This window comes from Leopardus geoffroyi, chromosome D4 (assembly GCF_018350155.1).
Source record: "Leopardus geoffroyi isolate Oge1 chromosome D4, O.geoffroyi_Oge1_pat1.0, whole genome shotgun sequence".
In the NCBI taxonomy this organism is placed as follows: domain Eukaryota; kingdom Metazoa; phylum Chordata; class Mammalia; order Carnivora; family Felidae; genus Leopardus; species Leopardus geoffroyi.
Genome location: NC_059342.1, coordinates 88,674,494 through 88,701,954, shown reverse-complemented (window position 1 = coordinate 88,701,954; position 27,461 = coordinate 88,674,494). Strand labels below are relative to the sequence as shown.

Genomic DNA, 27,461 nt, shown 5'->3' with positions numbered 1-27,461 from the left:
GTGACATGTGAAAATTGTATGAACGTCCAACGTCAGTGTCCAGTCATAGTTTATTGGGACACAGCCACGCTCATTCATTCGTGTGCTGTGTGGCTCCTCGAGCGCTGCCGCGGGGAGGGGAGTGATTTCAACAGAGCCGAGGTTCGCCAAGCCCAGAGCTTTCCTTTATCTGGCCCTTCACGGCAAAAGTTCGCAGACCCCTGGCTTAAAGGAGAACAAAATAGCTTTGAGGAGGAAATGCCCCGGGGACGTTCAGGTGGGGCCGTCCAGTGGAAATCTGGAGGGCCAGTTGAACCATGAACCAGTCGCCTATCCAGCTAGTGGCTGGGTCAGGCCCCCTCTCGGAGCCTCCTTTTGTCCATCTGTAAAATGGACACGGCCGTTTCCCCGTTTCATGCAGCACTGCTGGAAGTCTCTGCTTACAGAGTCTGGTTGTCATTCACCCGTTAGTGAGAAATAACTCAAGACAGCTTTTTTCCTCCCTGCCCGGCTGAGAGAATGAGGACGCAAAGGGGGAGGTGACAGTGTCACACTGAGCAAGGGGAACGGGGAGGAAGGGTCTCTCCTCTTCAGAACCACGTGAGATAGAGCCTCTTTCTGCCAGAGGTTGTGGCCAAGGGCAGCGGCCACAGGGTGGTGGCTGAGGCAGGGTCGGGGGTGTGGGCGGAGAAGCAGCTCACTGCGCTTCTGCAGAGTCCCTGGTGACTCAAACCCTCCCCAGCACCCTGGAGACGTGCCCTTAGGTACATAGATGTTCTCATCCTGTCCCTTCCCAGCTCATTCCGTCAAAGCCAAAGTCCCTGCGATGGCCTAGAGGCCCCAGGGATCTGGCCCAACATGCTTACCTTTCAGGTAGCATCTCCCTCTTCCTCCCCGCAACCCGCGGAGACTCCAGCCTCCCCCACCTTCTCCCGGGACCTCCACCAGGGAGCACCTTCCTGCCCGAGGCCCAGGGCTGCTGGACCAGAAGGGTGGTGGCCTCCCTTCCAGCCAAAGCCCCTCCTGACCAGAGCAAAATAACTGGACGGAGATGAAGTTGGTTAAAAGGAAACGTTTTTATGTTATACGTACACACACGGGGCTCAGGATGACACAGTTCTGTGGGCAGAGGATAGCTGCTGTCACCCTCTAGGGGTCTGTCCCTCCCCTGGGGCCTCCTGGTGTGCTGTGTCCCAGCCCAGGTCTCCCTGGAGTTTGGGGCAAGCCTGGAGGCGCCCCCGTCAGACAAGCAGGCTTCACCACCAAGGACAGCCTTACACTCTTGAGTGCCCAGCTCCACCTCCGCGGGGGGTGGGGGGAGATCGGGTCCTTGACGTCCTGGGGTCAAGGTTGCACAGGGTCGTGTTTGCTGAAGGGCTCAATGACGCACAAGGTGGGGGGGGGGGGTGACGCTTCTTGCCACAGCAGGTGGTGAGGGCAAGAGCCACCCGGGCAGGCGGGCGGTGGGGGCCGGTCCGGCTCCTCCCTGGCCCCGCTCCCCATCCCTGGAGGTCACTGGCCCCCAAAGCGGCGGCCAGTGACCACGCCCCTCAGTAGGGATAGGGGGACACGGCGATGAGCAGGACGAAGACGCTCTGGTGGCGCGGCGCGGCGGCGCGCACGGTGAGCCGGTAGAGGCCGGCGCGGGTGAGCGCGCGGCGGGTGTAGACGGCGCCGTGGCCGGTGCGCAGCGGGCGCAGCGCGAAGGGGCTGCGCGGGTCGGGCTCCAGCACGCTGAGCTCCGTGCGGTTGGCGGGGACGCCGGCCTCGGAGAAGGCGGCGAGGCGGGCCACGTCGTGGTGGGCGCGCACGCCCAGGGGCAGCGGCAGCAGCTTGTACTGCAGCGTGGAGGGGCCGCCCGCGCTGCAGTCCTGCGAGCAGCGTCGGAAACACGTCCTGCGGGCGGGACAGACGGATCGACTCCGGGTGCTGTCACAGCGTGGTCTGCCAACCGGACCTCGGCCCCAGGCCCCGCGGTTCTCCCGTGCGCCGCCCGGCCCCTTGCCCCCCCAGTGGCTTCTCTACAGGCACCATTAGCCCACTTTAGAGACTCCGCAGACTGAGGCCCAAAGAAGCCTTCCCATCGGAGCGCGTCCCATAACCCCACAGAACTTTCCAGACCCACGCTCCAGGGCTCGCTGGTGGGCGCAGGGCGGCAATACAGTTTGGGACCCTCCAGGCCTGCCTGCAGCCCCGGAACTGAGTCATCTGCTCTGGATTTGCAAGGGGGCAGGGGTGGTGGGGCTCAAAGACTGCTTGCTTAGCCTTGCCAAGGGCATCGGTGTCCCCATCCCCAGCCTGGTCTTCCCGAGGGGTAGAGTCGCCAGGGCAAAGTCACCTTCCCTAACTGCTGCGGCTACAGCTTGTGTCCGCCAAGATCCCCGAGTCTGCGCATCTTTCCAAGCATCTGTAGCCGGTGGGAGTGGGGTGAAGGAGATGTGTTTCGTGTTGTTTGTGCGCCAGTGTGTGTCTGAGTCCTGGGGTTTTGGGGGGGTTTCTGGGTGGCATTTATGTGTGTGTGTGTGTGTGTGTGTGTGTGTGTCCATGTCTGGGGTTTTATGTATATAGTCATGTATTCCCCTACATCTCACGTGTTCATCTCCGATTCTGTGTGGCCTCTGGCCTATCCCCGCCCCCCAGGATTCTGCTCCGGCCGCAGCGTCACCGCGGTAAATGCTAGCGTTTGGGTCAGCTTGCCACCCGTGTGGCTGCGGGGAGGTACACTGCCCTGTGGGCATAGTCGCCTCACTCGGGAGTCCTGGCAGGGGTGACCCCACTGGCCCCTGCCTGAGACATGGCCTTTCTGGGGGAAGGGTCCGGCTGCCCAGGAGCCAGAAGGTAAGCCCCCAGCTCCTGGCAGCGTGCCCCAGTTCACCCCCAGCCGCCTCAGCCCTTACCCTGGGCTGGAGCCCTGCCGGTAGGTGGCCGGACATGGCGTGTCCACGCACTGGTAGCTGCCGCGGGTGTTAAAGCACATCTGGCTGGGCCCACACTCGACGTCGTTCTCCTCGCACTCATTGATGTCTGGGTGGGGGAGGTTGGCACAGAAGTGGGGAGTGAAACAGTGGAGTAAAGTGGAAGGGACCAGGGCAGGAGCCAGAGACGGCATGGGAGTGGGGGCGGGGGAAGGGAGGTGCTAAACAGAAAAATGCCTTTGGGGAACCAGGGAGGTAGGCAGCCCCTCTCCCCTTGAACCCAGCCACCTTGACCTATGATAGCCCAACCGGCAGGTCCCGAGCACCTCCCCATCTCCCTAGGGGGGCACCTGGGGACCTCCTGAGCCCACAGCTGGGTTGCACAGCCTGGGAGAGATGTCGGCTGCCCTTGGACCCCGAGTGAAGACTGCCCGTGACCCCTGTCTGCCCCAGTGGAAGCCCCGCCCTCCCCGGAGGACATTCACAGACCCTCGTGGCAGAAAGTGAGGGATGGACACGGGCAAGGTAGGCTGGAGGCAGATTCCCACTCTACAGGGGTGGGGAGGAGGAGCGGGGGACTAGCCCCCTGGAGCACATCAAGGAGAGTGCTCCGCTGCTCCCACCAGCAGCTGGCTCTGGGCCCGCCCTCCACGTGTCTCATCCGGCCATTTAAGGGAGCGTGTCAGCCCCATTTCACCAGGAGGCTGAGGCTCAGAGAGGGGAAGTGAGTTGTCCAGGGACACACAGCGGGGCTGCGATGGACGCCCCCCAGGGCTGCTCTCAGCCTGCCCACGCCCCCCCATCTCTTCGTTCCGGCTTGCCTGGCTGTGGGCCCCTGGGGTGCTCTGAGCTCGGCTCCCTGCCCCACCCTCACGTGAGAAGCCCTGTCCTGGTCCCTCCTGCACTGGGAGGGGGGGAGGGCCATGGCTCACCCTGGCAGTTTTTCCCGCTGGGGAGGAGGCGGTAACCCTTGGGGCAGAGGCACCGGTAGCTGCCCTCGGTGTTTCGGCAGGCGTGCTGGCAAAGGTTCCTCACCCGGCACTCGTCCAGGTCTGGCCCAGGCGCAGGGGTGGGGGGGGGGGGGGGGGGGATGGGGCCAGAGACACGCACTGAGTCACAGACGCCCAGGGCGCCAGGCTAAGGGGATGTCCCTGGCTGCGGCGGCCCACGCCTTCTCTCCGCCCTGCCCACCCCACGTTCGCAGGGCCTGGCGGGGAGACGCTGCCCAGACCTCTCTGCCCAGGCAGGAATGCTGAAGCACGTCTGCCTTCAACATTGTCTCCCCTTTGCCTCTGCAGCCCAGCGCCAGCCTCTGTGGGGGGGATTTAGTGGGGGGGGGGGCTGTCCCTAGCCTCCCCCCCCACCCCCCTACCCACCAGTCTCTGTTCAGGGTCTCAGATCAACTCGGAACGCTCCTGCAAATCTCCCTCCCTGACTGCTTCACCTCTACGCACCGAAAGCAGTGTTTCTCCAAAGTGGCTTCCCCGGGGGACAGACCCTCTCTCTGGGCCAAGAGTCCCTCCCCGCTCTTGGAAGCCCCTTGCCCATTAGTACAGCCAGGGCCTCCCGATGGCACGTAGCCACGAACGTGACTGCACCTCCCACCCTGCTTGCCGTGAGCCCGGGTTTCTGAACATGGGGTGTGGTGCCCACGCGCCCGGCCGGGGCACACGACACCCTGGAGCGGGGCGTGTCCCCAGTGGGATGGCTGGGGCTTGGCCTTACCCGTGCAGACGCCGTTCTGCCGGATGAAGCCAGCGGGGCACCAGGCCCGGCCCTTACTGCTCAGGGCTCCGGGGCCCGGCCGGAGGGAGACCCAGGCCTGGTAAGAGCCCCTGGGGTTAGGGGTACGGGGCCGCAGCCAGGGCACTAAGGGGCCCCGGTGGCTGACAGTGGTCACGTTTTGTTCACTCTGCTCTAGGGGGGTGCAGGTCTTGCCGTCACGGAGGAGGGTCTGGCCCGGCGGGCACAGGCAGCGGTAGCCACCCTGGAGGTTTTGGCACTGGTAGGCACAGGTCCCGGGCAGCTGCAGGCACTCATTGATATCTGGAAAGGAACAAGGCCAGGCAGGGAGCCAAGGGCAGCTCAGGGCTCGCCACAGCTCCCCCCGCCTCATCCCTCCCGGTCTCCCGCCTTCCCCAGAATCCAGCTGCCTCCCCCACTGCCTCCAGGCCTGCCTGCAAGCCTTGGCTCTCCAGGACCGCCTCCTGCCTCTGCTGCGCAGAGAGGCCCCAGCCTCCCCCAGCTCTGAGCCTCATCCCAGACTCCCCCTGTACTGCAGCATCCCGGTGAGGCCCATTCTCCCTGCTAAGCCTCTCTGAGACCCACCCCACTCCTCCCCACCCTCCTCCTCCACCTCCTCCTCCCGGGCTCCCCGGGAAGGTTCGGTGCCAGGCAGCGGCAGAGCCCTGACCCGCATACGCGGTGGGCGCACGGGCAGTGTTAGCTGCTGTTTGGGTTACTCGCAAAACTCAACGACACCCTTGTCATAAACACCCGCTGCTTGCGGGGTCAGCCGGGGGGTGCTGACCAGGGCTCCAACCAGGGGGTGAGTGGCCCCATACCTAGGCAGGGCAGGCCGGGGCCCTGGAGCCGGTACCCTCTGGGGCAGCTACAGCGGTGCCCGCCTGGGGTGTTCTCACAGATCTGGTTGTAGTGACATTCGTCCGACTGCTCCAGACACTCGTCCACATCTGGGGAGGCAGGGGTGTGGACAGAGGTGGGGCCGAGCCTCTCCCCCTGCCCCCAACAGACACAGCATGCCTCTGCACATCTGGGCCTCATCCCTGTCCCCTTCTCCAACCTGAGTGCCACCAGGTAGAAGGCCCATGCCTGCAGCCACCTCTCCTCATCACACCCACTTTGGAGGCTAAGAAGGTTCCGGATCCAAAAGAAAGAAGGGGCTTTGGAGGCAGAGTCCCGGGTTTGGGCTGAGCTCTGTCATATCCCTTAGTCCTTGAGCGAGGAATTCTCCCTGTCCTGGCCTCAGTTTCCTCATCTGTGCAGAGGGGTCAGGATGGGACCTCTTCACGGGGCCGTGGGGAGAAAACGGGACCACGTGCGTGAAGGGGGTAGGAGCCTGACTGGGGGAAAGAGCTCCAAGAACTGGTAAGAGAGGAGGCGGTGAGGGCAGAGGAGCCGCCTAGGTGGACAGGGCGCTCCCTGAGGCCACGCACACGGGGTGACCTCCTTTTCTGAGTTCCGGTTCCGCCAGACTTTGTCCCTTCACTAGGTGGTCCTACCACTCAGAGGAGGAGCCTGTCCGAGGAGCTGTGATCGTGATCGTGATGGGGAGGCTATGGGAGGCTGGAGCCGGAAGAGCCCCGGGGGCGGGGTCACCCTTCCAGGGGTGCCACTGAGGCACTGAGCTTCTCTCAGAGGCTCACTGCAGCCGATTCATAGCGGCCGCCGGAGAAGCTGTGTCGAGAAGGATCCGGAGGCTGCGTCTGGGCCGGGCCACGATCCACAAGGGGAAATCGGGGAAGCGACAGCAGACGTAGCATGTGTTTGCCATCCCTGACCTGGTCCCCCTTCATGAGATGAGAAACCTAAGGTCTGGACGGGAACAGACACTTGTCCCAGGGTCCTCAAATTGCCAGCGGCCAGGCCAGGCTAGGCCAGGCCAGGCCTCAGACCTCTTGAGTCCAGCTCAAGCTTTCTCCCCGGCCTCTCTGCTCCTTCTGCTTCCTCCGAAGGCCTAGAGTCCCCGTGGCACACAGCACCTCCTCCGCTGAACCCAGGCAACCACCGGAGCGCGGACAGCCCCACCCACGTCACGCCCCTGTCACCTTCACAGCTGGCCCCGTGAGCGGCCACCCGGAAGCCAGGCCTGCAGTCGGGGAGGCAGTGGTAGGACCCGAAGAGGTTCACGCAGCGCTGTCCCTGCTGGCAAAGGTCGGCATCCCACGCGCACTCATCCACATCTGGCCGGGCGAACGGGGGCAGGGGGCTGCGTGAACGCGTGTCCCCCGGGCCCTCCTCGCCACCTGACCTGGCCAACCTAACTGCACAGGCTTCATCCCCGGCCCAGGAGCCCCTGGCAAGAAGGTCCCCACCTCTCCTGTTAGCTCTTTCCAGCATGTTGCCATAGGCCTTGGCCTGGGGCACCTGATGGGAGGTTACAGTGTCCCTCGGGCACCCAGCTCAAAGCCCAGTGGGGACTTGGCCATGCCAGGCCTCCCTGGGGGAAGCAGACGGGTGCAGAGGGGAGGGTCAGCATCTGGACAGCACCCTACGGTCAGATTTGTTGTCCAGAAGCTGTGTTAAGGGGACAGATGGGTGTCCACTGCGTTCCAACCCCAGCTGGCTGGAAATGACTGCCATGTTAGGAAAGTGCCTGAGGCCGTGTCCGGGCTCGGCGGGCACGTATGCACGAGCACGCGGTGGGCACGTGTATGTCTTTGGGGCTCCCCAGCACCCCCAGGACTTGAGCCTCTCTGATCTGCAGCCCTCCTGGCAGGAAGTTCCCAGTGGAAACGGGGCATCGCCACCCCCAGGCTGGCATCCGTGCCATCGGGAACGGGCCAGGTCCTGAGGCGGGTGCCCCTGGCCAGGGTCCCGGCTCTGCAGCGCCCCCACACACCCAGGCCAACTCCCAGGAGAGCCTCTGCACCCGGGCCCACTCACCTCTGCAGTTCCTGTCATCCCTGGCCAGGGCAAAGCCGGCTGGGCAGGAGCAGGAGAAGCGGCCGGGTGCGTTGTGGCAGGAGTGAGAACAGGGGCTGGGGCCGGCCGAACACTCGTCCCTGTCTGGGAAGAGGGGGGTGGGCGGGATCTGGTGGTCTGCACCCACAGGCCCTCCTGCCAGCCGGCCGGGACACATCATCCGACCCCGGCTGAGAGGCCTCCCTCGGCCATGCCAGGGGAGGGGAGGGCACTCACCCACACAAAACTCTCCCTGGGTGTCCAGCTCGAAGCCCTCTGGGCAGCCGACTTCATTCTCTTCTGCAAGGCGAAGGGGGTAGGTCCTAAGCACACGAGGGCACCGTACCCAAGGCGCCCCGGGACAGACAGCAGCCCCGGCCGAATGCGCCTCCCTCCTGCCAGCCTGGCCAGGTCGATGTCCCCTCGGCCCTGAGCCAGGCCCGTGCCCAGCCAGTCAGCGAGCCTGTTCCCAGCTCAGGCCTGGTGGAGGCGCTGGCTGTGGCTCGTGCCACACGAGCTGGCTGGACTGTAAGCTGACAGACGCAGGGGAAATCATGAAGGAAAAGTAGGACACGGGATGCCCACTGGATGCCCATGCGTGCAAAAGTGCACTCTGAGAATCCAGAGGAGTGGGCGTGGCCCCCGGCTGTGCCCGGGGTGGGGGGTGTGCAGAATGGGCAAATGACAGCATCTGATGGGGGCAGCGAGCACACCGAGGGGTGGCGGCAGGCTGCGGTCTGGAGACAAAGAGACCAACTACCGAAATCAGTGTAAGGACAGCATGCTGGACAGAGCCATCGATCCCGGGTGCCCGGCGAGGGTTCTAGAGAAAACACCGCTATTCCTGATACCCTGCGAGGCAGGTGATGTCGTGCCCACTTTACAGGTGGGAACGCTGAGGCTCAGAGAGGGCCAGGGCATCGCCCCCAAGGTCCCACAGCTGGGAGATGGTGTGGCTGGGTTTGAACGAGGGCCTGACTGACCCCAAAGCTACGCTCTTACCGTTGTCCCACGTTCAATGTTTAAAAACAAGCGGGGACCTCAAATAACGGTAACAGATCTTTACCATCCATCGGTTGAGATTATATGGGGGGCCTCCAGGGCCTCCAGGGCGTTCATGGGGGCCTCCAGGCGTTCCAACAGGGGCTCCCGGCTGCCTGGGGCGGGGGGAGCTCTGGTGCAGGCACCTTGAGAAGGGGGGGCATATGGCTGGAGTCTTGGACGTCAGCTTGGGGGGTAGACCTGGACCTTCCCCATGGGGCCTGGGAAAAGGCTCTGGGGGGTTTGAACAGGAGCGGCCGGAGGAGCTGTGTCCCACTGGGGGTGTGGATGGTTAGGACCGGGGACAGGCTGGAGATGAGAGGACAAGGGGGTGAGCTGTCCCAGTCCCCAGTTTCTGGTCCGTGGTGAGAGGGTGCAGGAGGTGGGGTGTCACCTTGGCTTTCAGCCAGGTGCGTCGGGGGCCCCCGGTGGGTGTCTGGGGAGTGGAGACGAAGGACGGGGGCCTCACCAGCCTGCAGGGCTGCGGTCAGCTGGAATTGCAGGGCCTCGGCCTTGGGGTCGAAGGCCGAGCTGATAGCCGAGGCCCGCAAGCGCTGTACCAGCTGGGGCTGGAGGCCCCGGGCCGCGCTGTACTGGATGCTGTGGTTACAGCGCAGGAACGTGGGCAGGCCGTCCTGCAGGAAATGCTGCGTGGAGCCCACGAAGAGACGGCCGGGCCCATCTGGACATACTGCTCCTCGAAGTCCTGGAGGAGGGGGGAGGAGGGGTGGAGGGGAAGGAGGGCAGGGGGTAGGGAGAAGGGTGGGGGAAGAGGGGAGAGGAGGCAGATGAGGGGGAGGGGAAGGGAGAAGAGGAGGAGGGAAGAGGGGGAAGGGGGAGGAGGGGGGAGAAGGGGTGGAGGGGAAGAGGTGGGGGAAGAGGGGGGAGGAGGCAGAGGAGGGGGGGAAGGGGTGGAGGGGAAGAGGTAGGGGGAAGGGTGGGGGAAGAGGGGAGAGGAGACAGGGGAGGGGGAGGAGGGGGAGGGGAAGGGAGAAGAGGAGGACGGAGGAGGGGGAAGAAGGGGTAGAGGGGAATAGGTAGGGGGAAGGGTGGGGGAAGAGGGGGGAGGAGGCAGAGGAGGGGGAGGGGAAGGGAGAAGAGGAGGAGGGAAAGAGGGGGAAGGAGGAGGAGGGGGGAGAAGGGGTGGAGGGGAAGAGGTGGGGGAAGAGGGGGGAGGAGGCAGAGGAGGGGGAGGAGGGGGAGGGGAAGGGAGAAGAGGAGGAGGGAAGAGGGGGAAGGAGGAGGAGGGGGGAGAAGGGGTGGAGGGGAAGAGGTGGGGGAAGAGGGGGGAGGAGGCAGAGGAGGGGGAGGAGGGGGAGGGGAAGGGAGAAGAGGAGGAGGGAAGAGGGGGAAGGAGGAGGAGGGGGGAGAAGGGGGTGGAGGGGAAGAGGTGGGGGAAGAGGGGGGAGGAGGCAGAGGAGGGGGAGGAGGGGGGAAGGGGGGAGGAAGAGGTAGGAGAGGAGGGGGAGGGGGAGGAGGGGAAGGGAGAAGAGGAGGACAGAAGAGGGGGAAGGGGGGAGGAGGGGGGAAAGGGGTGGAGGGGAAGAGGTAGGGGGAAGGGTGGGGGAAGAGGGGGGAGGAGGCAGAGGAGGGGGGAGGAGGGGGGAAGGGGGGAGGAAGAGGTAGGAGAGGAGGGGGAGGGGGAGGAGGGGAAGGGAGAAGAGGAGGACAGAAGAGGGGGAAGGGGGGAGGAGGGGGGAGAAGGGGTGGAGGGGAAGAGGTAGGGGGAAGGGTGGGGGGAAGGGGGGAGGAGGCAGAGGAGGGGGAGGAGGGGGAGGGGAAGGGAGAGAAGAGGAGGACGGAGGAGGGGAAGGGGGAGGAGGGGGGGAAGGGGTGGAGGGGAAGAGGTAGGGGGAAGGGTGGGGGAAGAGGGGAGAGGAGACAGAGGAGGGGGAGGAGGGGGAGAAGGGAGAAGAGGAGGATGGAAGAGGGGGAAGGGGGAGGAGGGGGGGGAGAAGGGGTGGAGAGGAAGAGGTGGGGGAAGAGGGGGGAGGAGGCAGAGGAGGGGGGGAGGGGGAAAGGGAGAAGAGGAGGACGGAGGAGGGGGAAGAAGGGGTAGAGGGGAAGAGGTAGGGGGAAGGGTGGGGGAAGAGGGGGGAGGAGGCAGAGGAGGGGGGGAGGGGGAAAGGGAGAAGAGGAGGACGGAGGAGGGGGAAGAAGGGGTAGAGGGGAAGAGGTAGGGGGAAGGGTGGGGGAAGAGGGGGGAGGAGGCAGAGGAGGGGGAGGAGGGGGTAGGGGGGAGGAAGAGGTAGGAGAGGAGCGGGAGGGGGAGGAGGGGAAGGGAGAAGAGGAGGAGGGAAGAGGAGGAAGGGGGGAGGAGGGGAGAGGGGTAGAAGGGAAGGAGGGAAGCAGAAGGGAGAAGAGTGGGGGAGGAGGAAGGGGAGGAAGAGGCAGGGGAGGAGGTAGAGGGGGAGGAGGGGAAGGGGGAAGGGGGGAAGGGGGGAGGAGGCAGAGGAGGGGAAGGAGGGGGAGGGGAAGGGAGAAGAGGAGGGGGAAGGGGGAGGAGGGGAGAGAAGGGGTGGAAGGGAAAGAGGGGAAGCAGAATGGAGAACAAGAGGGGGCAGGAGGAGGAAGGGGAAAAAGGGGGAGGGGAGCAGGAGGAGGGGGAGGACGAACGAGACTGAGAATGTCTGAGATTTCAACTTCCCAGGGTAGGAGGCTTAGCCCCTCATTCAAGGGGCCCTGGGTTTTGGAGGCGGAAGCCTGGTAGGCCTGTCACCTCTTCCTCTAGCGGTTGGGGACCCTTGCGCAGGTGGCTTCCCTTTGGTTTATGAAATGGGGAGGACGCCTGTCCCCGAGAGGCTGGACCCAGGGCACCCTCCACTGGGCAAAGTCCGGGCCAGGCCACGCCCCAGGCCCCGCTTGGGGTGTCAGGAGGGGACGCCTGGGGCAACACATCCCATTCGCCCCCCACCCCCACCTGCACGCCTCGGGGTGCGTCCCCACCTGCGCTTCAAGATCTGCGTCAGCCAGGCTCCCAGGGACGACGCCACTGACCACCACGTCAAGGAGCAGGAGGCCGTCGGGATCCAGGCCCCTGGCCTCCTGGGTCATCGTGAGCAGCTCGCCTGTAATCCCCCCCCACCGGCCTGGAGTCACCACGGGGGAGAGGCCCTGGGCTCGGGCCTCAGCCGCCCCGGCCACCCGGGAGGAGACCCCTGCTCACCCGTGGCGAAACTCCACGTGCGACTTCTGCAGGAAGCTGCCGCCCGTCAGAGAGTGGCCGTTCAGGGCGTCTCGGTCTCTCCAGCCAGGGCCCAGTAGACGGGGGCGACGGTGACCAAGAGCACACGCATCAGAGGCCCTGGACGGGGTGCGCGCGGAGGCCGAGTGAGGGACCCATCCTGAGGGCCGCCACTCCCTCGCTCGAGGTCCCTCTGCAGCTCCCTATTGCCCAGGGAGGGCTCGGGCCCCTTCCCTCCCTGCCCAGGACCAGCCCCGTGACCACCGGGTCAGTTATTGGGTCAGAAACCTGGGAAAGGAACCTGGGAAAAGCAAACATCTAGTCTGTGGAGCGGCGTTTGAAAACTAACAAAATACAAAGAAGGGCAGGGGGGTTGGGCGCCCGGGGGGCTCAGTCAGGTAAGTTTCTAACTCTTGATTTCAGCTCAGGTCACGATCTCACGGTTCGTGGGTTCGAGCCCCGCGTCGGGCTCTGTGCTGACGGTGCGGAGCCTGCGTGGGATTCTCTCTCTCTTCCTCTCTCTCTGCTCCTCCCCCACCCCCTCAAAATAAATACATAAGCATTTAAAGAATAAAAACCAAAAAACAAGCCAAACGAAGAAGGGTACATGACTTGCTGATACTCAATTCAGTTCCACGAATCCTGAGGGTGACTGGTCACCCCCGAGCCCGGGACGTATGCGCTGAACCAGGTTGAAAGTCAACCAGGTCTCCTCACTCGCAGACGCCTCCCGGAAGAGGAGGGTCACTGAGTTCTGAACAAAGGGCCCCAAAGTGGCTCTGGATGTGGATTCTCAGACTTGCGCGTGCTGCCCAGCCCTCCTCGATGGGCAAGGGGTGCCTCAGTCCGGGGAAGGGGGAAACCCCACTCGCTTGGGGGGTCAGGGATGGTGGAGCTTTTCAGAGAAACCACCGGCTCAGGAAAGAGACGCAGAACCTTCCCAACGTCTCTGTGCCTGTTTCTCTGCACAGAGGCTGGATGCTTCCCCATGGGGCTCCTGCTTCTGCAGCTGGATGAAGGGCTCACATCTGGGCAGTCACGCTCACTTCACTCGGTGCCGACGACCCGCCTGGAGGGACCCGAGCCTAAGTTCCCTGACCCCGCACGGTTCACACAGGCCTGTGGTCAAGGGCAGCTCTGGAGGAAAGGCTTTTTAGCAAAGATCCCACGGCACTGCCCTCTCCCTGCTCTGGACCCGCAGCGTCCCCTTGGGAAGGGCGAGGCCGCGGGGTCTACGACATCTCTCCGGAACATTCCACCCGCGAGGGCACACTGATCTATGAATCCGTTTGGAAGTGGACACTGCCTGGTTCTCTGGGCCCTCTGGCTAATTTTGTTCCCCTCCAGCCCATACCCCTTACTCGTGACTAGCGATTCCTTCCTTTTCCATCAAGCTCTTACCTTAACGTGCGGAATGGGGTGGGGGGGGGGGTGGGACCTCAGTCAGCAATCAGCGATTTTGAGAATCGTTATCTGACAGCTTTCGTATATCCCGATTATTTCACACTCTCTGGGTCTGATTTTTATTTCGTTTTGTTGGGAGGTAGTGGGGGTGGGGAGGAAGTGGCCTGCACCTCAATCCACTTTGGCTTTGACTCGGGTCTTAGGGGCGGTCAGAGTTTTCCTCCGGCAGTCGGGCCCTGGGCAAGCCTCAGAACACACGCTTTGCTTCCGCCTGGAGTCGGAGGGGCCCCGGTGCAGGAAGAGGCTCTGGCCCCCGCTTACCCACGCTCGCAGGGATGTGGCTGATGCCGCTCCAGATGGTGGTGACCCCAGAACGTGCCTCCTGGCGCACGCTGGTGTTGAGGGTGGCCATGCCAAAGTCCTGGCCGTTGATCACCCCGGATACGCCACCCCGGCTCCCACGGGGCTCCCTGTGAGGAGGGAAGGGGACGCCAGCGACTTTATCCACCTCCCCGCCCTCAGCACGAGCAGGTTCTGTCACCCGCTTCATGGAACAGGAACGGAGGCTCAGAGAGCTCAGGTGGCTCGCCCAAGGCCACACAGCTCACGGGTGACGGACTCGATGCCCGGGGGCTCCTGGCTCTGAGAGACAGGGAGGCTTTTCGGAGGAGACCTGCACTGGCACGGGGCTAGCTTCGAACAGTGGCTCTGCTGTCACCTCCCTGGAAATCTGGGCAAGTCGGGCCCCCAAGACGCACTTGAGCGAGGAGGTGGGACCACAGATGTGCCAGAGACCTGTTGGGTTCTAAAATGCCAGCTGCTCATGATGGCCGGGTCGGCATGCTGGGGGAGCCGGGGCACCAGGCCAGGGACAGCATGCTGCCACCTGAACGTCCCCCATTCCGTCAGTGGCCTTGGCGCCCTCCGCCCTGCGGCTGGTTTGGCCGGGGTGGGCCGGATCCCTCACAGCAGCCAGGCGGGTCTGCAAGCACCCACGCTTTTCAGGACTAATCAGACGGATGGTGGGGGCACAGAGGGTGCTTCCTCCGGCTAATGGGCCAGCTGTCCTGTCTGCACAGATGGCATCTTGGGGGCTGAGAGACAGAAGCTGGCCTGCCTCTCCCCCGCACCAGCTCTCTGGGGAAATTAACAACCAATTGCCCATGATCTGTCGAAAAAAAATAACATAAAACACTCAACGGCCAGGGTCCTTAATGGGCAAATCAGGGGGCTGGTTAATTTTGGATTCCGGGAAGCAGTGTCATTTACCCAGTCCAGAGCTGGGGCTTGATGAGATCTGATGCCCATCTGGGATGTCTCTCATCAATATCTGTGGCTCTGGGGTTTATGGGGGGACAGGAACCGGCCATGAACCCACCCCTGGCTCCTCAACAAGGGGAGGAGGAAGAAGCTGGGGTGCAGATAAGAAGCAGCAGAATGGCCCGGCAGCTTTCGAGGGGGACAAGAAATTGGAGGCCGGGAATGACAAGCCACTGTCAACTTTCTCAGACATAGGATGACTCAGCAGGCCTCTTGCCTCCCACGGGGCCAGGCTGGGCGCCACCCAGGCTGATGGGAAAACGAGGAAAAGAAGACAGCGCTCAGAGTGAGGGAGCCTTCGAAACCTCTGAATGCCTTTTACCTAGCAATGCCCTGTTGGAAGAACTCAGCCCATAGAAATATTCAGGCCAGCGGACAGGGGCACACCACAGCGTAGTTTTCAGGGAGGAGGGTGGGGGGACTGGGAAAAAATAAAAACAAAACCCAAGCCCGTTGCTTATTTAACAAAGCCATGTGCGGGGCGCCTGGGTGGCTCAGTTGGTTGGGAGTCGAACTTCAGCTGAGCTCAGGATCTCACGGTTCGTGGGTTCAAACCCCGCATCGGGCTCTGTGCTGATGGCTCATAGCATAGCACTTTGCTATGGCGGCCCTGAGATACTCATCCAGAAACCGTGTGCAGAGCGCTGTGGTTTGGGGCGTGAGCTTTCCAACAGGAGAGGGTAAGGACGGGACCCAGCTCTGAACTAAAGGGAGGAACCGCTCAGACCCGAGGCAGCGCGTGTGGCCGGGCGTCAGAGAACCGCTGAATTTCTGGAGCCGTATGCATTGGTCTTCTGTCCCTGTCCGCAGGAGATGAGGCGACCAGGGGCCACAGAGGGTCCCACATTTGGCTGGCGGTGGGGTTCAAGTGGGTTTGCAAGCGGCAAAGTGTCGAGACCCCGCTCCGGGGCTGGAAAGGTGCCCTCTGGAGCAGCGAGGAAGTAATCTGGCCTTGGGGGCGGTGATAGATCGGTGATGGCTGTCACGGCCAGGGACAGCAATCCAAAGCCACAAATACGGCGTATTTGCTACAGAGACACTATTAACTTTCAGAAATGAGACTCAGTGACTATCCACGGTGCGGTCGGAATCGTTTCACAGTGGTTCCTCAAGATAGTCCTTTTTTCTGTTTTGAAGTTTGGCCCAGGGAGGAGGGAGCTGAACGGCGAGGCCCGGCGGGGGGGGGTGGGGGGGTGGGTGGTGGCAAGTGTCGTAATGCAAGAAAGCAGCATCCGTCACTGTCCATCCACCATGGCCTAAGTCACAGACTTTTCCCAGCAACCCCCAAAGTGGGCACCAGGGAACCTGGTTTTATTCTGCCTACTTCACAGCGCTGTGGAATATCCAGAGAGAGGACACTGTCTGTGCCGATACGAGCGGCAAACACTTAGCATCTCGGAGCCTCAGTTTCCCTAGCTGTAAAGGGCAGGGTGGGTAAGGTGACCCAAAAGGCCTTTTTCCTCCTAAGTCTGTGATTCTAAGCGAAGGGAAGAGTCGGGGGGGGGGGTGGTGCTGGCAGGACAGGGGGCCACGTCCCCCCCACGAAGCAGGAGATCCCGCCTCTGTCCACAAAGGTCTGAGTGCAGACACCCCATACCTCTCACGGCCAGGACCGCTCGGGCGGTGGCAGAGCCCAGAAGGTTGTGAGCGACGCACTCGTAGATGCCCGCGTCCTGGGCCTCCACTCGCTGCAGCCACAGGCCCCCGTCGGGCAGGGTCTGGAGCCGCCGGCCGGCCCGCACGGGCTGGCCCGCACGCAGCCACTCCACGGTGGGCACCGGCTCTCCCGAGACCTGACACTGTAGGGCCACGTCGTCCCCAGATCTCGCCGTCACGTCCCGGGGCTCCACCCGGAACACCGGGGCGCCTGTGGGAAGCCCAGGGCAGCTGTTAGGAACGTTTGGTTATGTTTGTATGTTCAGCTGCTGCTTGTTCATTCAGACGGCTTAGAAAATGCAGAGGTAGAAAGGAGAAAACAGAATCACAAGTGAGCATCACATCCCCTCACCGTTCTGAGTATGCCCTTCCAGACACCGTTTCCGTAGTAGAACATGACTGCGTTGCTCATAGCTGCTTCCTTCCTTCCTTCTTCACCCCACAATAAATCCTAACTACCTTTCCATGCCATGAGATACTCGTTTTTAGTGCCTCCTTTCGTTTGGGTCCTCACGGGGATGCTTCTAACGATGCCAGATGGGAGACGGGGGCCCCGTCACCGACCGTGGGTGAGTCTCACCAAGTCTCTCCCTGGCCCTCCGTTTTCTCATCTGAGAGACGGCAATCCCTGTCCGCCCGCTACCACAGACCCTCCGAAACAGCTGGAAAGAAGACACTCGTGATACCATTTTGGCTTCTCCACGCGTCCCAAACCATAGCATTCTGAGCCAAGAAATCCCTTTCCGTCTTAAACCCCCGAACGTAATCATGTCTGCAAAGATCCCTTCTCCAAATAAGACCACGTTCTCGCCTGGGAGGCGAGGACACGGTCGCTCAAATGTCGGGGGGGGCCGCTTGGCAGCCTACCACGGCCAATGTCTCCTAACGCTGAATACATGCCTATCGTGTGGCCCGGCCACTCTCGGACGGACACCCGAACGGAAAGGTGCATGCGTGACCGCCAAAGGCACGCGTCACCTGCCGAAGCAGTGCCGTCCGTAGCTGCCCCCAAGTGGAGGGGACCATACAAACCGTGCCGCGTCCGCACAGCGGCGAGCCATACCGCAACGGGGACGACAGGGTGAGCCACTTCCGCGTGCGAGCTCTCGCGGCGCTGTGCGCAAGAAGCCGGACACGAGAGCGCACGCGATAGGGTTTCGCTGCAACAACGGTCAAAAAATAAGCAAGAGCGAGACGCTGGCCGTGGCCGCGTGAAGAGGTCAGCAAATGCACAACTTGACAGAATTATCCAAACCAACTATTTCAGGGCTCTAGAAGTTCAACGGAAGGCAAGCCACAAATTGCGAATCATTGGCCCACGAAAAGCTTCCAGAACTCTGGGCGAGAACAGCGGAGGCGTGTGGCCTGGGCCTGCTCCCATCCGCCACCCCTACTCTTGAGCTGGGGGCGGGGCTGGCCGTGAGACCCCAGCTTTTGCTATCACAAGGGGCCGATCCGATTGGAAGGAGACGATGCAGGGGTTTTGTGGGGGGAGGGGCAGAAGTGACAGGAAGCAAACAGGGAACTGACGCCTCTGCTGGCCTGCGGAGACCAGGGGACCAGCCGGAAGCTTAACGAGAAGAGCCTGGAAACGAGGGAGCCCTGGAGAGGCCAGACGGGGTCTCCACACATCCCTGGCTGCTGTGGACAGCGTGCACCTGTGCGGGGATCTGGGCGGGGGTGGGCCAGGAGGAGTCAAGGCCGAGGTCCCCTCAACACCTGCCCCAACTCTGACTCACCCAGATGCTTGGATGGGGGGTGGGGGGGCGAGGCCTTAGTTTCTTGGCCCTTTAACCGTTGGCAAGTTTGACCGGGTACGCCTTGGTGCAGAACTTCTCTGGGTTTATCCTGTTTGTGTTTTGCTCGAATTTTGTAGCCTTACGTCTTTTGTGACAACTTTTCGGCTCTGGCGTCTCTGGGTATTTTCTCACCCCTTTCTCCTTTCCTTCTGGGACCCTAATGCCACGATGTCAGATCTTGGCTTCGTCCCCACTGGCTCTGAGGCTCTTCTGGTCGTCCTGCTCGAGTCCGTTCTCTCTCTGTGGTTCCGACTAGGCGAATTCTATCGTTACGTCTACAAGTCACTAATTCTTCCTTCTGTCCTGTTCATACCTGTTCACACCCATCCACTGAGGTTTTCATTTTATGGAAGTTGGGTCCTAAGACTTCCCTTCGTTTCTTCATAGCTACTATTTCTTAAGATTTTTAAAAAATGTGTATTTATTTATTTTGAGAGAGAGAGAGAGAGAGAGAGAGAACACGCACAGGGGAGGGGAAGAGAGAGAGAGACAGAATACCAAGCAGGTTCTGCACGGTCAGTGCAGAGCCCAACGTGCGGCTCGAACTCCCGAACTGTGAGATCGTGACCTGAGCGGAAATCAAGAGTCAGATGCTTAACGGACTGAGCCACCCAGGGGCCCCCATTTAACCATTTTTTAAGTTGTACAGTTCAGTACTGTGGAGTACATTCACATCACTGCCGTCCATTTCCAGGACCCTTTTGTCTTGGAAAATTGAAACTCTAGATCCATTCGACCACGTCTCCCCATTGCCACGACCCCCGCCCCACCGACCGCCGCCATTCTGCTTTTCGTTTCTACGCATTTGACAACTCTGGTCACCTCACAGAACTGGAATCACACAGCGTTTGTCTTTTTGTGACTGCCCTCCTTCCCCTGACAACCTCAAGTTTCGTTCATGTACCAGGTGTCAGAATTTCCTTCTTTTTAAAGGGTGAATAACAGGGGTGCCTGGGTGGCTCAGTCAGTTAAGCGTCCGACTTCAGCTCAGGTCATGATCTCGTGGTCTGTGAGTTCGAGCCCCGCGTCAGGCTCTGGGCTGATGGCTCAGAGCCTGGAGCCTGTTTCCGATTCTGTGTCTCCCTCTCTCTCTGCCCCTCCCCCGTTCATACTCTGTCTCTCTCTGTCCCAAAAATAAATAAACGTTGTAAAGGCAAAACCCTGGGGGCGCCTGGCTGGCTCAGTCGGTGAAGCACCTGACTCTTGACTTCGGCTCAGGTCGTGATCTCACAGTTCGTGGGACGGAGCCCTGTGTCGGGCTCTGTGCTGACAGTACGGAGCCTGCTTACGGTTCCCTCTCCCCCTCCCCCCCCGTCCCTCCCCCGCTCCCGCACAGGCGTTCTTTCTCCCCCTCTCTCAAAAAAAAAGCAAAACTCCGGACAGGGTAAGTTACCTGGGGCAGGGCATTGACTGGAAAGGGGGTACAGATGGAAGTGTCTGGAAGCTGGCAGAATCCTGTTTTTCTATTTTTGCTCTGGGTCAACTCGGTAGGTTCACATGATAAACATTCATTGAACTGTTCACTTCTAACATGTATTGTCCCTATGTATGTTAATCTTCAGGAAAAAGTTTTATTAAACACCTCTAGGCGGTTTCACGGCATTACTTCGAGGCTCAGACAGTGCTTTGTAATCTGCAAGCTACTTGGCAAATGCAATGGTTGTGAGTTTGAATAAATGGGTCCCCCCCCCCCGGGGCCTGGCTGTCGGGTCCCTGGCTATTCATTAGCCCTCACCCCGCTCCCATTCCCCAACTGGGGAGCCATTTCATAGGACTTCAATTGTGTTTTCTGAGTAAATACTTGTAAGAGAGTTCCAAGTCCCTGGCCCTGCCTTTTTTAAGTTTGTTTATTCATTTTGAAAGAGCTGTGCGAGCAGGGGAGAGGCTGAGAGAGACGGAGAGAGAGAGAATCCCAGGCAGGCTCTGTGCTATCAGCACAGAGACAGCCACGGGGCTCGAACCCACAAACGGTGAGATCGTGACCTGAGCTAAAATCTATACAGCCGGACGCTTAACTGACTGAGCCGGCCAGGTGCCCCTCTGCCCTCCATTCTTGTCAGACAGCCGGGGACACGCGCCGGGCGCCCACTCTGCACTGTCCCCCCCGCCGGGGCCCAGGGGAGGGGGAGGGGGAGGCCGAGACTCACTCTGCAGCACGAGGGTCACCACTTTCTCCACTGCGCCCATCTCATTCTCCGCCAGGCACTGGTACCGACCCGCGTCGTCCATCTGCGGGGGTGGGGGGGGAGAGCAGGTGTTCAGGGGAGCAGGAGGAAGGGGACCGTGCACAGTGAAGGACCATCACTCCCTGGCACGTTACTGGGGATTCCTTGAAAACCAGGGGTCTGTGGCGAAGCAAGTCTGGGAAACACGGAGTCGAGACGACAACCCGCTTCTGGCCGCAGGATTCCTCGGGGCTCTTATGGTGCTGGAGCGTGCAGCGAGCCTTCCAGAAGGGAGACGGTTTGCAGTGTTTTCCCGGCTTAGCGAGAGGGAAGCTTTTCCCACGGGCCACGCACCACCCTGGCCACTGGGGAAACTCAGGAAGAACAAGGCTCGGCTTCACCTCTGAATGGCAGCTGGGGGACGGGCTGAGGCCACCGTCTACACCCAGGAGGTGACGGCCTGGATGCCGCACCCAAGGGGACTGCCGGGACAGCCCAGCCTGCAGGTAAGGGTGGAGATTTGGGGGTCAGATCGGGATGGGGCCGAACCCTGGCTCCGCTGCTGACCACACCCGACTCGTGACCAGTACGCCATGTCTTTGGAGCGAATCATCTCCCCGTCGCCAAATGCGGATCGTAACCGCTAAGAGCGGCGGAAGCATTACAGGAAATCATGCTCGTCGAAGCCAAAGTACCTGCCAGTGCCTGGCCCGTGGTAGACTCTCGGGTCACCTTAGCGGGCAAGATCGAGGGCCCCTAAGAAGAGCCTGACAGGACGGAATTGTGGATTTCTGCATGATCACCGGGACCCGGGACACAGGAGGGGAGGTGAACGGGTCTGGCCTGAGACCCAAGGCTTTGTAAACAGCACAGAGCAGGGGTCAGGAGAGCTGGGATGGGGTCCTGCCTTGGGAACTTAACTGTTGTGGGCCTCTCTGAGCCTCAGTGTCTTTATCTGTAAAATGGGGCACTCTTACTGGTCTCCTCCACCCCATGGGGCTGTTAATAATATTTATTGGCATGACCGGGGGCCAGTCACTCTTGAATACTGGTGTGGGTCATCTCGCTGATTTCTTACTGTAAACCCATAAGGTAGAAACAACCAGTAGCCCGCTGAATGGCTGGGGTGACTGAGGCACAGAGAAAAGTCACTGGCTGGAGGGCACTCTAGTTTGTTGGGGTGGAGAATCTGGGAGGTGGGCAGGACAGTGCTTTGCAGACTGTAGAGGACGGTGGCCAACACTAAGAACCCTCCCAAGCCATCACAAAAGGCTGCGGTTGTCCTGGGTGGCCCCGCCCCGAGGCACCAGGTCCTGCCTTGCCTCTGTCCTGTGGATGGTCAGCGAGCCGTTCTGCAGCCGGTGCCGGAGACGGCTGCCCCGGAGCGGAAGGCCGTCTTTGATCCAGCGGATGTCGGGTGCAGGGGCTCCACGGACCACGCAGTCCAGCTGGACGCTGCTCCCCACGGGCTCCACCAGGTAGGAGAAAGCCTCCCCTTGCAGGACAGGAGCTTCTGCTCGAGGTGACATCAGACAAGAAGTCAGAAAGGTTCAGCCTCCCATAAGCCCATCCCCAGAGGGGATCCCCATCCGGCATCCCCAGAGGGGATCCCCATCAGCGATGGCAGACAACTTCCGTGGCATGGGTCAAACGAAACAAACTGCCGGGAACGCCGATTTGAAACCTAGTGGGAACAGTGCCGTGATCGATTGGTGATGCCTGAGACGGGCCCAGGAATGGCAGGCAGTGTGAGGAGTGTCATATGCTCGCCCGCCTGGATGGATTATCCCAGCTGCAGGGTACCTGCCGGGGACTTTGGAAAACAAGGACTACCTAGCCACTGGGACACAGCAACACTAAGACGTCCCTGATCCTCACTTCGTGCAAGCGAATCCTAAACCACTCTCAGATGCCCCGTGTCAGTTTTCCGTGCTTGCTGGTTTCCTGAGATCGAAACCAGCCGCGGCCGTGTCCCAGTGCCTTGGGTGGCTCGTTCCCTTCCATCAAGCTCTACCCCTCCCATCCTGAAATCAAGCAAACTAGGTCATGGCATCTCGGAGGGTTAGCATGCTGCTCTTGACCAAGCAGGGCCCTGGGGGACAACTGGTAGGCTGGCCAGCTTCAGGCGTTTTTCTGCCAGGACACCTTGGTCCCCGTGCCCTCCATCTACACTGGCACCGTGCAGCTGATGGCGGTGTAGGCCAGCGGGTCAGATCTCATTCTACCCGCGGCCCAGTCATCTGGGGAGCCGAGAAAAATACTGATGCTGGGGCCTCACCCCAGGGAGGCTGGTTTTGAGAGTCAGGGCTGGCACCTGGGCCTCAGCATTTGATAAAGTTCCCCCAGGGCACCCAAGCCACAGTCAGGGCGGAGGGTTACTAGTTCAGAGGTCAGGAGATTGATTTCTTAGAAAAACTAACAGGTTGGGTCTAGTGAAGGTCTCAAGAAATCCACACGGCTCACGCCCTACCCTTCACGTGGACGAAGCTGACGGCTTGCACACGGCCCACTCTGTTCTCGGCCCAGCAGACGTACGTCCCGCTGTCCTCTCTGGTGACTGCCACCCGCTGCAGCGTGCTGCCCCCGTCCTGTTCGGACACCCCCTCTGGTGGAAAAAGAGATGCCCCAGAGGGTTCTGAGCCCAGGGTGCCAGGGACCTCCCGCCCCGAATACTTAACCCGGAAAACCCGGGCCGGGCACCCAGCAGGTGTTTGACAAAGACACAGAAAACAGGTGCCTCTTCCCGAGGGTGGAAGCCTGACCACGGCAGGCCCATTCACGGCAGGCCCAGGCCATGTTAGAGGATGCGGTTGAAGGACCAGCCTTCCACAACTTTCAAGTCCACACCGCGAGCTTGCTGCGGGGCTGAGGGTAGGTCTTTGGGGGCCTATTCATCTGCACGTCCTGCATTAAACCAGTTGGCCCTCAGCACCCCTCTTATCTCCATTTTGAGACGAGGCAGCTGGGCTCAGAGAGGCTGAATCACTCCCCCAAACGCCCACCCCAGGCGCTGGTGGGGTCAGGGCGAAGCCTTCTTTACAGGTGCACGGAGGCGAGCGTCCACGCCCGGCCTCCGGTTTAGGAGCGTCTGAAAACACCATCTTAAAAAGTTTTGTTTTTATTTTTTAAAAGTAGGCTCCACGCCCAACCAGGGGCTTGAACTCACATCCCTGAGATCAAGAGTCACACGCTCCTCCGGCTGAGCCAGCCAGGCGCCCCTGAAAACATCATTTTGCGGTGGAGGGGACTCAGCCATTCGCCAGTTCGGCCGACATTCATCGAACACCCGCTCCAGACCCCGTGCCCTGTGCGGGCCCCGTGCCTCCCTCAACATCACGTGGGGACCAGGAAAGGGGTCTGCCGAGGGGCCCAGCAGTGCTGGGGTGTGACACGTGCTCCCTCCCAGGCCCTGAGGTCTCTGGGGCTGAGTCTTTTCTGCAGGTGGCTTCTTGTCAGGTCTGACATGTGACTGGTCACATATGGCCACACCTGTGTTTGCTCGGTGCCCCCCCGCAGAGGGCCAAGTCTGGAGACCCAGCACCCCCCAGGCTGACGGACACCCTCTTCCTCTCTACTAGGCGGGGTCTCCCCACCTGTCGGCCCTCCTCCCAGGAGACCCCCACCACCCGCTCCCAATAGGCCCAGACCCGTGACAGGTCGGTCGTTGACGGTCCAGCCGATGCGGGGGGTCGGGCTGCCCCGGGCCGCACAGCGAAGCCACAGCCTGTCCCCGACGCGTAGGCTGCGGTCCCCGGGCAGGGTGGTGAAGACGGGCAGTGCCAGGATGGTGAGATGAACACGGTGGCGGGCGCGGCCCACCGTGTTCTCGGCCACACACGTGTAGGTTCCAGCATCCTGGCCCTGCGGGCAGAGGAGGGGTCGGCCTGAGAACTGCCCCCACCCCCAGCTCCGAGGGACCCATTCTCCCCGAGGCCCCCTCGGAGCGTGCAGCCCAGAGAGGTGAAGTGCTTTGCTCAAGGTCACACAGCTCCAGCAAATGGCTCCCTTTCACCACCGCCCCATGGCCCCCCTTACAGCCTTCGTGACACTCCGCGAAGGTCACCCGCACCGGCTCATCCACGCTCCCATCATCCCTGAGGTCCTGTGTTTGGTGTCCTCTGTACAGAGGGCTCCGCCAAGCTCTGAGAAGTTCCACGGTGCTCTCCGGCACAGCTGGCGCACTCACCACTGTCCGAGGACCTTGTGACCCTGCCCTGCAGCGGGTGTGTGCCCTGAGCAACCACGAGGGGCGCCCATTTGTAACTGTGGAACCCGAGTGCTGTCGGAGAAGGTGGTCGGGGCTCCCACCCACGCCCCGGCTCAGGTCAACAACAACGCGTGGTTGAGAACAACCAGTCTGGGGACACAAAGTCAGCTCTGTGTCCTGCCCGCCACCCCACCCCATCCAGGGCTTCTTCTCTCCCTCAGGCATTAGCCACTGAGGTTCGAATCTTGGTTCTGCCTCTCGGCAACAGCGTGCCTCGGAAAAACTGGATACGCTCTGAGCCTCAGTTTCTTCATCTGTACTTGGGGATTATGGTACCTATTTCCCCAGATTCCTGGGATTAAAAGCTGCATAGCGCTCAGCGCGGGGCACGACAAACGGGTGCTCGGCCGGCGTTTTCCGCTCCGGCCGTTACCATTAGACCCCTCGGTGCTACACAGGGAGGGAGCCACACCTCCAAGTTCTTCACCAGCAGCTCCCCAGAAGGCTGGATGGTGAACTTCCCCTCGGCCCCGGACACAGGCCGGCCATCTTTTTCCCAGGTGATGGTGGGCTCAGGACTGCCGCTGGCCCAGCAGGGCAAGAGGGCGTGGGAGCCTTCGGTGGTGGACAGGTCAGGGAGGCCGGTCTTGATCATGGGCGGGACTGTGGGGAGAGAGAGAGGTCCGCTTGGGGGTGAGGGCGGGCTGCCCCCACTCCAGCGCCCTTGGCAGTTGGCGTGCCCCTCGCCCCTTCCTCCACCGACCCTGTCACAGGCCACGGCCCGTGGTCTGGACCATTTGGGGACCGCTGAGTTTGGTGAAGCTGTGACGGGGTGATCCCAGTGTGCACACACACACGCGCACACGATGACTAAAGGGACAGAAATGGCTATGGTTGCCGGAGCGCCGAAACGAGTGAGGGAGGCCCAGACCACTGGCCCAGCAAAGGTCAGAGGAGGCAGAGGGACCCGAGGCACTGTCTAAAGGCAGACCTTGGGCACAAAACGGGAGAAGGCGTTTTGTTCCCCTCACTTCCTTCTCCAGCACAAGCCAGGCTGGCACGGGGGAGGATGCAGGGACGTGTCCTGCCCGGGACGCCAAAGCCCCGAGCTCGCCGGGGTCCACCTCAGCCCCCTTCCCTGGGCCCACCTTGCACCACCAGCCGTGTTTTCCCGATAGCACTGCCTGCGCTGTTCTGGCAATGCAAAAATAGTTCCCAGAATCCTCCGGGCTGGCGTGGATAATCCGAAGCTGTCCACCGGGTAGGACCTGCGTACTCGCTCCTGGATTTGTGGGGGGGGGGGGGGGGGGGGGATCGGGGGTTGGTGGCTGAGCCAGCAGGACCACCGAGGAGAGCAGGAGGGCCATGTGGACTGTTCTGTTTGACCAGGTAGCAAGTGACTCGTTGTGGTCACAGGGGGATGGGGGCGGACAGAGACCCGGAGTCCAGCCGGCTTGCCCCGCTCCCCAGCCTCCCAAGTCAGCCACCGAGTGATACTCCAGCAGAGTCTCAAGCTCTGGCTGGTGAACAGAGACAGGTTGGCAGGAGGGAAAGCCGGGCCAGGGCTTTCTGGGAGCAGGCGGGAGGATCCCGGGCCCGGATGATTCTTCCCTTCCTGGTGCTGGGGAGACTCACCTGCGGGAATGCTGAGCCCCTCCTTCTGCCAGGTGATGCTCGGCTGGGGGATGCCCGAAGCCACACAGGAAAGTAGTACCTCCTCGGCCACCAGTGCCCGGACCACGCTGGGCAGAGGCTTCACCACGGGGGAGGCTGCAAGGGAACGGGGGGTGGGGGGGTGCCACAGAGGTCCCTGGGGATGCCTTCAGAGAGAGAAGCCTCTAAAAGGACCAGGGGATTCCCGAAGTCTTGGCACTGGAGGACAGAGGCGGGCTGAGGTTTTTCTCCCACAGAATCCCATCAGGGAGGCAGAGCAGAGAGGCAGGTCGGGGCGCCTGGAACCCGGGCCCCCCGCACCCCCGCCCGCCTGCCTCTAGCTCTCCACCTGCTGGGGGACCCTTACCTTGCACAGCGAGGACGACGTGCTTGTGGGCCACGCCCGCAGAGTTGCGGGCCGTGCAGGTGTAGCGGCCAGCGTGGACGGGGAGGGCCTGCCCGATCTCCAGGGCACCTGTGGGTGGCAACGGGGCCCGTAGAGAGGGGCGAGGGGACTCAGGACGGACGTCCCTAGTGACGGCTGGCAGGGGTCTGACATCCCCCCCACCCAGGTGTCTCTCTATTGCTGGCCACTCGACCTGCCTCCCTGCCCGTTTGTAGCAGCACCGGAAAACCTGGGTTCCGGGCCTGCCTATGCTCCCTGCCTGGAGCATAGCAGTGGGCAAGTCCCTTCCGCTCTAGGGGCCTCAGTTTCCCCACGTGCACAGTGAGGAATCAGACAGGATGGTCTCTCGAAGCTGCAGGCTGTGATGTTCCAGGATCTGCCGCTGCCCTGCCTAGAGTCCTGGCCCACCGGTAGTTCCTTAGACCCTCACCCTGCTACCCGTGCCGTGTTCTGCTCAAAAACTTGCCTCCTCCGGGCAGCCTCCCCAGATGACTGCTTTATCCGTCCTCTCTTTACCTTTTCTTTCTTAGTCTTGGCTGCTCAATGAACACCGTCTGAACCTTCCTGGACCACCCCAGCCCCAGAGAGAACCAGAACCTCAGCTTCTTGTACATGACGGGCTTCCCCATAACTGCTGGTCAGAAGAAAGGGTTCTACTTCCTCAGGAGAGTTCGAAAACCGCAGATCTGGCCAGCGGTGCTCAGACTTCACGAGTTCCCCAGCTAACCAACTAACAAATAAATGCCATTTGGAGAACCCCCGTAAAGTTGCCATCTTTTAACTTTGACGAGCAAAGACGTTTCCAAATCACCCATCTACTATCACCTTGATCTCATAGAAGAAAGGAACTTCCAACACTAAAATAGCAGGAAAAGCATAATTGCAGGGGGGCCTGGGTGGCTCGGTTGGTTGAGCACCTGACACCTGATTTCAGCTCAGATGGTGATCTCAAGGTTCATGGGATCGAGCCCCGCGTCGGGCTCTGTGCTGACAGCTCGGAGCCCAGAGCCCACTTCCGATTCTGGGTCTCCCTCTCTCTCTGCCCTTCCCCCACTCTCTCTCTCTCTCTCTCTCTCTCTCAAATATAA

General features: G+C 61.6%; 1 protein-coding gene across 1 annotated transcript in view; it reads right to left on the bottom strand.

Annotated features, from left to right (window-relative positions):
* Positions 1 to 1,036: 1,036 nt before the first annotated feature.
* The window catches only part of HMCN2 (hemicentin 2), a 145,996-nt gene continuing 119,571 nt past the window's right edge, over positions 1,037 to 27,461 (bottom strand). The window contains 24 exon segments of the mRNA XM_045470463.1: positions 1,037 to 1,875; positions 2,877 to 3,003; positions 3,827 to 3,946; positions 4,620 to 4,940; positions 5,459 to 5,587; positions 6,683 to 6,817; positions 7,521 to 7,643; positions 7,776 to 7,838; positions 9,049 to 9,261; positions 9,264 to 9,285; positions 11,526 to 11,654; positions 11,754 to 11,818; positions 11,821 to 11,883; positions 13,489 to 13,638; positions 16,085 to 16,354; positions 20,090 to 20,171; positions 21,430 to 21,620; positions 22,578 to 22,712; positions 23,755 to 23,968; positions 24,787 to 24,977; positions 25,463 to 25,510; positions 25,513 to 25,596; positions 25,950 to 26,084; positions 26,335 to 26,442. Coding sequence (XP_045326419.1) covers positions 1,530 to 1,875; positions 2,877 to 3,003; positions 3,827 to 3,946; positions 4,620 to 4,940; positions 5,459 to 5,587; positions 6,683 to 6,817; positions 7,521 to 7,643; positions 7,776 to 7,838; positions 9,049 to 9,261; positions 9,264 to 9,285; positions 11,526 to 11,654; positions 11,754 to 11,818; positions 11,821 to 11,883; positions 13,489 to 13,638; positions 16,085 to 16,354; positions 20,090 to 20,171; positions 21,430 to 21,620; positions 22,578 to 22,712; positions 23,755 to 23,968; positions 24,787 to 24,977; positions 25,463 to 25,510; positions 25,513 to 25,596; positions 25,950 to 26,084; positions 26,335 to 26,442 — 3,464 coding nt within the window. The 3' untranslated portion in view covers positions 1,037 to 1,529.